This window comes from Bos indicus x Bos taurus, chromosome 4 (assembly GCF_003369695.1).
Source record: "Bos indicus x Bos taurus breed Angus x Brahman F1 hybrid chromosome 4, Bos_hybrid_MaternalHap_v2.0, whole genome shotgun sequence".
Lineage (NCBI taxonomy): Eukaryota > Metazoa > Chordata > Mammalia > Artiodactyla > Bovidae > Bos > Bos indicus x Bos taurus.
Window position 1 is genome coordinate 55,741,454 of NC_040079.1, and position 13,164 is coordinate 55,754,617.

A 13,164-nucleotide genomic window follows, 5' to 3' on the forward strand; every position below is an offset into this window, starting at 1 on the left:
TTTTGTAACTCTGGATGCTTTGAATTGCATAAGAAATAAAGTAATCAGAAAAATTACCTGTCACTCCACACATATAGAATTAACTACTCTTCACAGTTTGAGTAATTCATATCCTTCTAGACCTTTTTCTATGCATATGTTTTGGATTTTAGTTTTGTAGTGTTCATGGTAGTCCTCTTGCAAACATGGATCCCATTTTTCATGTTTTTTATAGCTTAGTTTTTCTTTATAATATAAACATGTATCAAGAGAGTAAATGCAGATCTTCATCACTTTTTACATGACTTAGTATCCCACCATATGGAAGGATATATCAGTAGTTGAGTGCTGTTTATAAACACTGCTTACATGTTTTTAAGATATATGAGGGATGGAAAAAAAAATTTAAAAAGTAGAAATCATTGCAGATCACATTCTGAATGATTAAACCTTCAAATTTATCCATTCTAACAGTATCCCTATTAAATGTTTAAAATGGATCAGGCAAACATAGAATCACTCCTGTGTTAAAATTCTCATTCCCCATAGAAACGAATATATTCAAGGAGAAAATGAAGCTCTGCAGTGAGCTTTCACACCTGGGATACCTGCCACCCTGCATATTAGCAAATCAGTAGATTTGGTAGTCGGAGAAGGCACTGGCACCCCACTCCAGTACTCTTGCCTGGAAAATCCCATGGACGGAGGAGTCTAGTAGGCTGCAATCCGTGGGGTCGCTAAGAGTCGTATCACTTTCCCTTTTCCCTTTCATGCATTGGAGAAGGAAATGGCAACCCAGTCCAGCGTTCTTGCCTGGAGAATCCCAGGGACGGGGGAGCCTGGTGGGCTGCCGTCTATGGGGTCTCACAGAGTCGGACACGACTGAAGCGACTTAGCAGCAGCAGCAGATTTGGTAGTGATGGTAGTAAGGCTGTTAAAAGTATATGGAGCTTCTGTTTTTCCTGCTTCTCAAAGATCTCTCCAACTGTTTCCAGGTTGCTTTTTTAAAAATTGTGAAATCCATATACAATTTACCGTCTTAACCATTTATAAGTGTATGATTCCACAGTGTTTAAATACCTTCGCGTTGTGGTGTCCGTAGATATTTAAATCAACCCCACTGCTGCCACCTCCTAGATTAGTTCTTCCGATAGTATTTGTAGAGTTTTAAATCCAGGCTTCAGGCATGTTCTTCATTCATTAAGAAATCTATGGAGTGACTCCTTATTTGTTAATGGGATTTTTTTTTTTAAGTGTCTGCCTCTTCTACAATTGTAGCAACTGAGATCCCCAAATTAAATCCTCTAACCCAGAATCACTCAGTTTGTCTATTAAGAAAACCCAAGTCTCCACCAGTCATGTATGTTCCTGAGTAATTAATTTACTTCTTAAAAATATTTTCCTGAGTACACAGTAGCTATGTATTTTCAGAGGCAACATTTAACATGTGTGGAGACCCACCCTTATTTTTTTTAGAGCACTTAACATCTACTAACTCATTTCATCGTCTCAGCAATCTTAGAGGTAGATACCATGTCATCCTCATTTTACAGATTTGAGAAAGTGAGGCACAGAGAGGTTAAATAACTTGCTCTTCCCCCTGGTAGGAGACTGAGCTGGACTTCAACCCAAGTAGTCTGGTTCACACCCAAGCTTTTAAAGGAAATTTAGCCCAGTGAGCTGATTGATGAATATGTTCTTAAAAGCACTTCCTTATGGTACATATAGAACCATGAATGTTCTTTTCTTCCTCTCCCAGCGACGAAAGTCACATGTTTCACCTTCAAAGCAAGCAACTTGGAATTAATATATGAAGCAATAGCCATTTGAATTAGTTCTCCAAACCTTGTCTGTTCTTCCAAGTAGAAGAAGCACTGTGGATTGAAGCTTCCTCTTGATAGTGATGAAGCCAAAAAGTTTTATGCATTAAATATATGAAAATCCCCTTATTAAGTATTTTGACCGTGAAATGCATGGAGGCTCAAGAATGAGTTTCACCGAATAGTAAGATAAAGAAAAAAGAATGGCTAAAAAGAACCAATTATTCTAATTTCCTTTCTTAGAAAATGGTATTTGTGAAAAGATTTTTTAAAATACCCTAATTGCCTACTCCATATATATATGTATGTCAGTATGTTTAACCCACTCTAGTCTGTAGTTTTTAATAAATAGTACTATGCCTCCTTACCTTGGTGAGGAGAACATGGAAATATTTTGGAGTTTTTAGGAACCTTAGAAAATATTTGGCTCAACCCCCTTATTTTCTAGTAAGAAAAATGAAATCCCAGGTGATCAAGTGACTTAGCAAAAGCCACATAGCTTCTTACTAGGGTTCTGGAACTTGACCCAAGATTCCTGACATTTGGTAGGCTTTGTCCCCAAGAAAGCAGCAGGGGACAGGGAGGCTAAAGCCATTTCTTTACTGTTATTGGTTATTAATCTTTATAACCCTGACTGGCTACAGTCCAGCCCAACTTTCAAATATTTACTTGACAGATAATGAAAAGATCTTATCGGACTATGGGACGACCTTTGTTACAGCATGGAAGAACACTCACAACTACAGGGTCTGGAACAGCAACAAGCATCCAGCACTTGCAGAAATAAATCCGAAGTAAGCACATCCTCTACAGGGTGATAGAGGTGGTTGACTTATAAAGGGTTTCTGAATAAAGAAAATCATGTCTGAACTCTGATGATACTGTGAATATCTTCAAGAATCCCTTAAATAGATTTTTTAATAAAAAAGGCTCCTAAGTACAGGGAAGCAGCTGAAAACTGCTTCCCTATTCACACTTCTTACTCACAAAGCACAAGGCATTTTGGAAGCACTAACATTTCTCCCAGCTTCCAGTATAATTAGGAGACGAAAGTCTTAGCCTGTGGGGATGCTCGTATGTCATATCGATCTTTCCTCCCTTTCTCTGGATTTTTGCCTCAGCAGAATGGTCAAGCGAGATAGAAGCCTTGAGGGAAATAGCACTGGTTAAAACTGAGAGGTTATTGTAAAATATGAAGTGTGAACAACTAAAGTCGATATTTGAATTCCTAGATAATCAGTAAAATCTGGTGCCATTTCCATATCAGATTCTAAGATCCAACAAAATTTAATACCTGTCATAATATTGACTGTTGACTGGGCAAAGACTTTATTCCACGTAAAAGGCATTTAAATGTGCTAGAGAATTGGGCCATTAAGAAAAAAAATACCATGTAAATGGGAGAGTGGAGTCTAAGGAGATCAATTGATATAATGTGTACATATTGGGAACTTCTAAATTAAAGGATTTTAATTTCTTTATGATATAAGTATACATTGAACTTTTGTTTTCATTTGTGTTTTTTTGGTGTATGTGTTTTTTAATTACTTTTTATTGGTGTATCATTGTATTTTAAACTTTACTTCTTCATGAAAATATGACAAAAATCAACTTAGTACTGATTACCATATTATTTAGGAACTTGGGTAAACTTGACTTGGGAATGTGCTTTAGTGGGGCTACACACACAAAACCCAGGGATTTATGTCATTGTAACTTGCAGAAGCATCTGCAAGGAAGCAGGGCTTGGGAGAACATGTCTGCTAAACTTATCCATCAAGAACCATGACTAGGTTCAGGACCAGTTTTGGTGAATTTTGTCCTCATACTGGGCTATGGCAGAAACCTAGATTGCCATTTGGATGTGGTAAAAACATAGAGAATTAAAAGGCAAAAACACTAATGGAATTAAATGAAAGGTCTAAGTTCAAAGTCTTCTCCCTCACTAACCACAAGGTCTGTGTTCTAAAGAGTAATGAAGAGAAACGGATGTGAGCTTGTTTGCCCAGTGGCGCTGGTTGTAGTGGTGCTGGGGGAGTGGCCATTCACAGCTCTGTCTCCTCCCCTGGGGCTCTGTTAGCCTGGACAGATCTTTACTCAGCTGCTACATCTGCCGTAGTACCTTTAACTTGAAGCAGCGCTACAGATTTTAATGCAGGTCCTTATGAGGATTAGCTGGCATGTGTTTTAAAGGATTGTGAAAATAGTGCTTTTAAAACTATGTAAATAACTGAGGTTATTTAGGTTGAGGAGAAAGAAAGCTGAAGCAAAAGACCAGAAAATTCAATTCGGAAATTATGCAGATATGATAGTCAGCAGATTTTCAGTATTTTCACCAAATTAAAAACAGAAATGATGATAGTCTTCAGCTGTCATCAGGGGATATAATTTAGAAATATTCAAAACTAAATGTAAGGTTTGAGATCTTTGAAACCCTTTCTTCCACTCCTAAAGATTAGAAAATTAAGTCCTCTCAATGCTTTCAACTGGTGATTCAGAAATCCAGATAAAAGAGAGGTTGTTATGTATGCCTAATGTGACCAGTAAATAAATTTATCATTTGAAAAGCCATAATAGCATTTTAAAAATTTTAATTGGAAGCTAATTACTTTACAATATTGTGGTGGTTTTTGCCATACATTCACGTGAATTAGCCACATAATAGCGTTTTAATGTTTTAATAAGTGGCTGCAAATTTCACCAGGGTGACTTTTTTTTTTTTTTTGGTCACTGTCTTTGTTAGACATTGACAGAAGGACCCCTGCCCTGTGTATGAGATAAGAATCTGAATGTTTACTGATTCCTTGTTTTATAGTGTAATGTTGATCAGGTTGCTTGATTTTTATACATACTGTTTCCCTAAGATCTGCACTTTGAGTTGCTTTTCTGATAACACAGATTAAATCTTCCTTTGACCAATAGCACCCATTTATAAGATGGCCAGAATCAAGCCATGTCCAAAGTCAACGACTCTAACCCTGACTGTCCCAGGAGCTTTTTTAAAATGTTGGTGCTTGGGCCCCACCTCAGACCAAAGAGGAACATTAGGGCGGCACTAACACAAACCAACCCCACCCAAGGAAAAAAAACACCTATTTTACAAGCAAAGTACATAAGCTGAGAGAGACTGCGTGACTGTGAGTGGAGAGCTGTGATCAGAGCCCTATTTCCGGTGTCGAGTTTGGAGCACCGCCGCCCGCCTGAGTCACCCCAGTGCAGTTTCCTGACACTTCCTTGTGATAACTCTGTGTTACAGCTTCACTGGTGAGACACTCATAGTCTAAACTCAAACTTTGTTTTACAGCCATCCTTTCCAAGGACAGTACTCAGTGTCAGACATGAAGTTAAGATTCTCACAGTGAGTATTTAGGGAAAATACTAGGAACGTTCTTCTGTCTGAATTCATGCCATGTGTTTCATCGCTAATTGGGAATTGTTTTTCTCCACTTCATAGACTTGTGCTTCAAATAGTAACCAAATATGTGCATAAGTTCTCTAGCTCAGCAGTGTGTATGTTTCAAAATGAAAACACTGCTGTTCCATGGAGAATGGTGTGAACTAATAGCAGGATTTGCCATTTTTATTCTGGTGAAGTAACTTCAGCAAATTATGACCATACAAATTATGTATAACCATACATCCTTATGTCCTTACACCACTTTCTGGCTCATCTGTATATTCTTTTAAAATTTTCTGAAAATTCCTGTATTTAAAATATTAGTAAATTAATTGATGTATAACAAATAATGAATTATTTATCTTCTTTTCTCAATAATTCTGATTTGGGGGATGATTATAGAGTGGTTAATGTATATGTGAGTGATTTTTTTTTTTTTTTAACTGTACTTACTTAACATTTCTCTCCTTTACTCAGTTCTGTTCAAAACAGTGAGCGTGGCAAAAAACTTGGAAACGTCATGGTTACAACAAGTCGGAATGTTGTACAAACAGGAAAAGCTGTTGGTAAGGATGTCTTAGGCAGGAACAGATTGGAATCATAAAACATCTCTTCTCTATCCTCAGTATGTCATTGATAAAAACATAAAGTTGCAGAGATGTGTGTATCACATAATAATGCAAGATGGTTGAATATACAGTGGTTTTTCTTTTTAATTTTGGTCTTATTCATTAAAACAATGCTTGTGACACTAGATAATGCCAAACCAAGTTTAGCAAATGTTGTCATATCTGTTATCAGGAATCAAACTTCTCTGGATTTCTCTTTCTGTCTCTGAGCTGCCCACAGTTCTTTATAAATAGTAGAGTACTATTTATATAATAATAAAGTAGGCATTAGGAGCAGCTGTCTTTTAAGGTAGTATCACATAGTAAAGAAGATCAGTGAAAACCAACAATTGTTTTTATGAAAAGATCACATTAATGATACTTCTACAGACTAGTAAAGAGAAAAAGAAGATACAAATGACCAGTATTGGGCATGAAAGAGGGGATACCACTATAGATCTTACAGAAATTAAAAGGATAATTAGGTAATACTATGAATAATCTTGTGCCAGTTATTCAACTGCTTAGATGAAATCTGCAAAATCCTTGAAAGACTCTAATTGCCAAAACCAGTGCAGTAAAGAAATAGAAAATCTGAATAGCCCTAAATATATTAAATAATTGAGTTAAAGTTTAAAGGCTTGCTACAAGTTTTTAAATGTAATCTAAGCCCAGGTGGCTTTACTTACGAATTTTATCAAACACTTAAGGAATAATGCTAATTTTATACAAACTCTTTCAGAAAGTAATGGTTGAGGTAATACCTCCCAACTTGTTTTATGAGGGTATATTACCCTGATACCAAAATCAGACGAACGGTTGTTAGGTATATCCTTCTGTACCTAGCTTTTTTCACTTTGGCTGTTTTGAAGATTATTCCATCTCTTTTTCTTGGAGAAGGAAATGGCAACCCACTCCAGTGTTCTTGCCTGGAGAATCCCATGGACGGAGAAGCCTGGTAGGCTGCAGTCCATGGGGTCGCATAGAGTCGGACACGACTCAAGCTACTTAGCAGCAGCAGCAGTAGCAGCCATCTCTTTTTCTAAAGAAATTTCTTGTTCCTTCTTTCCTACATTTTTAACTGTTTACTTTTATACTATTTCAGACTTAAAGAAATCATGTAACAGTGTACAGGGAACTCCCAGTTATCTCAAGTGTCCGGTTATTTACACTTGGCTACATTTGTTTTGTAATATCAGTATTAAAAATTGGGCCCATCTCATTCCTTAGCTCCTGAGAGCTAAGGGTTAGCTAAAGGTTAGCTGACTAACCCTTACTGAACACAACTCTAAAGCCCCAGAACTAGGTGATCTCTGTGCCAGGGCCCTCCTAGCTCTAATGTCCTGTACATCTGGAGATGGGTAAGAGAACTATTCTACAGACTTAAAGACAAACACGGGGTACACAGTCCTGTCACCCCTGTACAAGGGAATAGAATTAAATATATAAGCATTTATTTCCATACAATATTATACCTTTGACTTATTTTGAATTCTTTGTTTTTGATAGAAAAATTCTACTTCATCAAAGGTATATGATGTCAGTTAATTTTTAGTGATGCTGCTGATATTTAAATTCTATGGCCTGTTCCCTTCTTGCACACTCCCCTCTCCAAGAACAGTGAGTGTGTATGATTCAACTTAAATAATTTCATTATAACATCAGCTTTTGAGATAATGCTGTTAAAAGCAAAACAGACCTCAGGCAGGTAGAGCTCTGTATGTTTTAATTTGGTGCACCATGGTTATTTATTTTATTTATTTGAGCGCTTCGGGCCTGTCTTGCAGCGCTGCAGGCTTTTCTGTGGTTGTGGCGCATAGGCTTAGTTGCTCCGAGGCATGTGGAATGCCAGTTCCCCGATGGGGGATCAAACCCGTTTTCTCCTGCTTTGTAAGGCAGATTTCCAACCACTGGACCTCCAGGGAAGTCCTGTGATGCAACATGATTTTAGATGACAATAACAAATTTCCCTAAGCAGCCTAACAACTCTTTCTTGTAGGTGGTTTTCAGTTATAAACTTGGATTTGGGTTACAGAGAGCACATAGAAGTTTGGTTTTGTTTTGTTGTGTTTTTTTGTTTGTTTTTAGCTCTCCAAGACGTTTAAGAACCACTAGCCTGGGAAAAGTTTCCCAAAGACTTTCAAAATACTTAGGAGAGCAGTATCTTATACCCAGTCAGGTTCCTCTTAGACATTCCCATGGTAAGGGATTATTTTGAAACCAGAAGTGTCAATTTTATTGCACTACCTATTAACATATCAGTGTGTTGCAGTTAAGTAGCATTGGTTTTTCAGTGTCTCCTAACAGAAGTGAAGACCATTTTCCTTCTGTTTTTCCCCTCCTTTCCACTCAGGCCAGTCGGTTGGAGGAGCTTTTTCCAGTGCGAAGACAGCTATGTCTTCATGGCTTTCTACTTTCACCAGTTCCACTCCACAGAGTCTCACTGAGCTGCCTGACGGGAAACCCTGAGCCGAGCAAGCCACCCAGAAGCTGCTGTCGCTTTCTTAAGTTTTAAGCGTCCCCTGTCTGTCTGCTGCTCCCAGACTGTTCCTCTTCATCGGCTGCAGGTCCACAGCAGGGGACCAATAGGTCGAACTGTTTACATGGACGGTTGCCCTCTATCTAAATGAATGTCATGGGACACTGAAAAGATGAAAACCACAACCGCAGCCGGGACGGCTTCCCAGGTTGGGGTTTAAATTGACTATGTTTATTTCAGTCTGAGCCTGATTAAAACACACAGCGAACCTTCTAATGAATTTTGAGTTCTGACATTATACATTTGTTTACTTTAGAAAAGTTTCTCCTTGATGTACGTTTTGTTCTGTTGTTGCTGTTTGAATATCCAGATGGATATTTATATGTGCTAAGATTAATTTATATTACTATTTTAATTTCTCTAAAGTGAGCCCTAAAATGTTCTGATAGCGTGGAGGGGCCATACAATCCAACCTTTTGCTGTTATTTTGCTGAGTTATATAAGGATTTTTTTGTTTGTGGGTTCTTTACCTACAAAACAAATTTGTCATTCACTTCCTCCTGGAACATAGAAGTCAGAGGTGGTAGTTCTGAGGATGGAATGTTTTGTGATTTTAATGTATCCTTTTCCCACCCTACACACTTGCTTTGAGGTGTCAAGGAGTGTCACTGTGCTTTCCTCCTCTTCCTAATTGTTCAAGTAGATGTGCAAAGAATGAGCATGGTGATGGTTACAGCAGAGTTGAAACAGTTTAACTGTGTATTTAGGGCAAGACTTTTAAGGACCTAGGTGGGTTCTGTTGACTGTAGTAACGTTGCAATCTTTACATGTGTTTTTTAACCCGAAGTTTGTGCCTTCTATTTCTTCTTTTGGACGGTTTTCCATTGGGTGTTTACAGATTTAACAGGTTTTTTCTCAGTCTTACTCTTCATGAAGCTTTTCGAGGCACTTGGCCTTCCTCCTTCCCTGATAGAAAATCCTCATGTAATCAATGTCTACCCCCTTCCAAAAGCATTTACAAAAGAAAAGATGATCTGTAAATATTAAATAGAATTCTCATCTTGGCTCACATTTAGAAAAGCGAGAGAAGAAAAACTTCAGCCATGACATTAGTCATGTTTTGTGAAGGACATCTGGGTTCATGTTAGACACAGGTGTGCTCACAACTGAAGATTTTTACACATCTAGACCTCATGTAGCTGCCAGGCTCAGCTCTCATTTGCTTTTCAAGGGGACTCTGATTGGGTGTTCTCAGGGAGTACTTACAGGCGACAGACTGCTTTTTCAGTAACAAAAGATACTTGGGAAATACATTGTGAATATAATCTACATTTGATGTGACAAGTATTGAGAAAATCAGGGGCCTAATTAGGGAGGGGGACTCTTGATTATATTTGATTTATCCTTTAAGAAATGTTTGTGTAAGAAGCACTACTGGGGTGTGTGAAATGAAGCATAGGGACATAATCCAAATATCCCTGAATTTTCCAATTTGTGTTTTAACACAAGTCCTACAAACCTAAAGCATACTTCCCTTTGAGTATAATAATTTAAGAATTCATTGATGATAAAGGGCTTATTGTGGGAAACATTAATTTTACTTCTAGGAAAGCTTTCTCAGGAAAATACTGTTTGAAGAGAAGAAGGTAGTACCGAACAAAAGTTTTAAAAGGTACTTTAAAGTTGCACTGAGACGAACATCTCGTTGTTTCATGAGGGCGCGTCATTGGCTAGAGTATGATAGTGCATCAGATAGCGTTCATAGTGCTGTGAGGGTCAGCCAGCATGCTGCTGGTTCATCCTTTAGTTTGTTTGATTTGGTATGATTGGGGTGAATTCTCATCTCTTGTCATTCAAAGCAGCCCAGTCCACTTTGGAATTCCATTGAAATAAAAATAGTTACATAAAATTTAACTTTGCTTTGCTATCACTCCCCATTTTAATGCACACCTTAATGGAACTTTCTCTTCACGTTTCCAGTTAAGAGTTCTACCCTTACAGTGGTCATTAAACTGGCTTTCAACATAAAATGAATATTTCAGAAGATAGAACTTCTGTCATAGAGACGGTCAAAAGACCATAACTATATTTATTCTTTCAGGTTCTAGGAGGTAGGGGGGTCTTCAGGGAGTGCAGGCTGTCACATTGTTGGCGGGGCCCCAGGGCAGCCAGCACAGGGAGAGGCAGGAGGCCTGGCCCCTGGTCCTGGGGGCCTGCGCTTCAGGTTTGGATTCTGGGCTCCGCCCAGCGGCAGCATGGAAACAGTAGCTTCCTCCAGTCACTGGCTCTGTGAGCCGTAGCAGCCAGCACGGATGTGGCCGTCTGTGGACATCTCACTGGTAAAGATGAGTGCTTTGCTTGGCCACACAGTGCTTTCGTCTGAGAACTGAGTGTTTTAAGTAGGCCTGAGGGAGCTAGGGTCAGCCAGGCTTTTTCAGAGTGCGCCAGGCATACAGACTGCATCCACAGCTTGGTGGACACTTCTCTGCTATCCAGGTGACTTAAAGATAGTGCTTGGAAAAAGTCCCTGGCTGGCTTTAATTCCTACTAGGCACTGTAATGACGATGACATAGGTAAGGGAAAGAGGGCTAAAGCTGCCCCAAGTGTCCCAGGCTAATGAATAGAAGTTGCCTGTCGAAGTGTGGCTTGTGGTTATTTTGTATTTGCATTGGCTCTTGTAACCAGGATGAATAGTCTATCCCCAAATCCGTTAGTGATTTGCCAGCCCTCCGACCCTAAAACAATTCTCTTCCACTTTTTCCTTTAAGAAACACAGCAGTAATATCCTTGGGCAGCAGACCAGAGCATATAACCTGATCTCCTCAATCTTATCTTGCTTTCTGAGTCCTATATTAAACATTGAATTTTTTTTAAGGATAATTTACTTAGAAAGGCAAGGAGGAAACAAACTTTGAAGGGAGAGATGAGACATTTATTGTTGCAAAGCTGAGAGACAGGTTCTTAAAGTCTGCATGAAAGTATTTTGGGAGCAGTATTTAATATGCTAAAGGATGCACAAGTTCTTTAATGAAGAAGTTAGGTTTTTCATCTGCTAGTTACAAGCTGTAAAATGAAACTTTGTCTCCCTGGCAGGCAAATTTTGGTTTGGTTTAGTGGAAGTTCAAGCCAGTGGCCATTTTCCCTGAGGTGTGGTGATGAGTTTAGGAACACCCAGCTCTTGGAGGGGCCAGTGGACTAATCCTGAACCCTTGAACTATTACCTGCTTCAGCAGTTTTGGAAAGTAGCCTGTTAGGATGGTAGCCGATGAATGTGGCCTGTTATTCTATTGGGGAGTTGGCTGGGACTTTGGAGATGGTATTGACACTGGCGTGCTCTGACTGTGTGGCCAGAGTATTCAGAGCGGCACGGCATTCAGTCTGCCCACCCAGTTCTGTGGTACCCTCTAAACAAGATAGAGAACGCAGCCCTGGTTTCTAGAAGATTGTCTCATTCCACGTAGAGCAATGTGTTGCTAGGAGTTTTTTCATTCCAAGTCTTTGGGCTTCGTAACATTGGAATTGTTTTTTCATAATTCCCAACATTCCATAAATATTTGTCAAGGACAAAGAAAAGGAATGTGTTTCTTTATTCTTCTCACATAAATAACTTTGTACACATGACTTCCTGCTTTCATATGAAGGAGAAGAAACTAGCTCCCTTATGTGGCAGCTCCAAAATTAAAAGATTGTTGCACGTATAAGGGGTTGAATATATTTTATAAAACTAATGCATTTGTATTTCTGTGCTGTTCTAAAGATTACCTTTTTACTTATATTAATTAAAGATATAGAAAGTATATATTTAAATCATGTAAATGTGACTCATTAGGGAGTTTCCTCAATCTTAATATTCATCAGCTTCTCACACTCATATAGTATGCTGCTCAAATTTTTTTGTGTGCAATATGAACATTTGAACATTTCAGTCAGGTACTGAGCCAGAAAAGGTAATTGAAGTTTTTAGAAAACTTAACGTTGCTTAGAAAATATTTTGTTTTCTTGAAATAGTAATAATTTATAGCTGGAAAGATAAGATCAAGACTTATTTCAGGCCACTTGGTCACTGGTTCCTAAATTTAGGAAGCACTTGATTAACAAGTTGTTGAAAACATTTAGTGGGTACAGGAATAGTTTAAATACTTGAGATTAAAGGCTTTCCTCTGATCCCTTTCTAAGAAGTTTTAGCTTAGAAAACTTAGAAAGTTTTCTAAGGGAGTATAGCTGTGGTACATGTTCCGATCAGAAAGGTAGTTTCTCTTTGCTCTGTTAGTTTTATAATTTGTACTAGTTATTTGTTTCTGTTGTCATTTTTTTTATGTTAAAATTATAAATCACATCTAATCATACTGAACTATAAAACTTCTACTGTATCCTTCTTTTAAGGAAAAATGAGAATAAATTATCCTGTTTGTCCTGCATACAGTGTATTTGGTCTGTCTTCTTAGAAGTACCCTTCATGTTTCTGTGTGGTTTCTGGCCTGTTTCACCAATGCACAGAAGGGCCAGCTTCGTTTATTAGGAAACTAGCAGAACTAGAGGACTCGTTGCTCATTTCTCTGTCGTTTTGAAATTACTTATGGTGGTACTTGAGTCTGTGAGGTGGTTACCCTTGCAGCAAGAATGTTCAGAACCTGGGGCTACACAGCATACCGCCAAACAGAGCTTGGTCATGCAAGAACATCTTGTCACATGCGCACTGACAGAAATCCCCAGGGGACAGGGGCATTGTCGCAAGCAACTCATTTTTCCATCTGGACTGGTGAGCTTCAAAATAGCCTTGACATTGCCACTGAGGACTCCTAACACATTTTCATATGTATTTCCATGTACCATGGTTTCTTTCCTTACAGCTGTTTTGCAAAACAGCTTCAAAGAAGGAG

General features: G+C 38.5%; 1 protein-coding gene across 2 annotated transcripts in view; it reads left to right on the forward strand.

Moving 5' to 3' along the window:
- Window positions 1–12,702, forward strand: part of AVL9 (AVL9 cell migration associated) — a 58,340-nt gene extending 45,638 nt beyond the window's left edge. For both annotated transcript variants that reach the window (XM_027539491.1, XM_027539492.1), the window contains 4 exons: window positions 2,476–2,593; window positions 5,104–5,157; window positions 5,674–5,762; window positions 8,158–12,702. In XM_027539491.1, the coding sequence (XP_027395292.1) occupies window positions 2,476–2,593; window positions 5,104–5,157; window positions 5,674–5,762; window positions 8,158–8,273 (377 nt within the window). In that variant the 3' untranslated portion in view covers window positions 8,274–12,702. The remainder of the gene's footprint in view (window positions 1–2,475; window positions 2,594–5,103; window positions 5,158–5,673; window positions 5,763–8,157) is intronic.
- The last annotated feature ends 462 nt before the right edge of the window (window positions 12,703–13,164 follow it).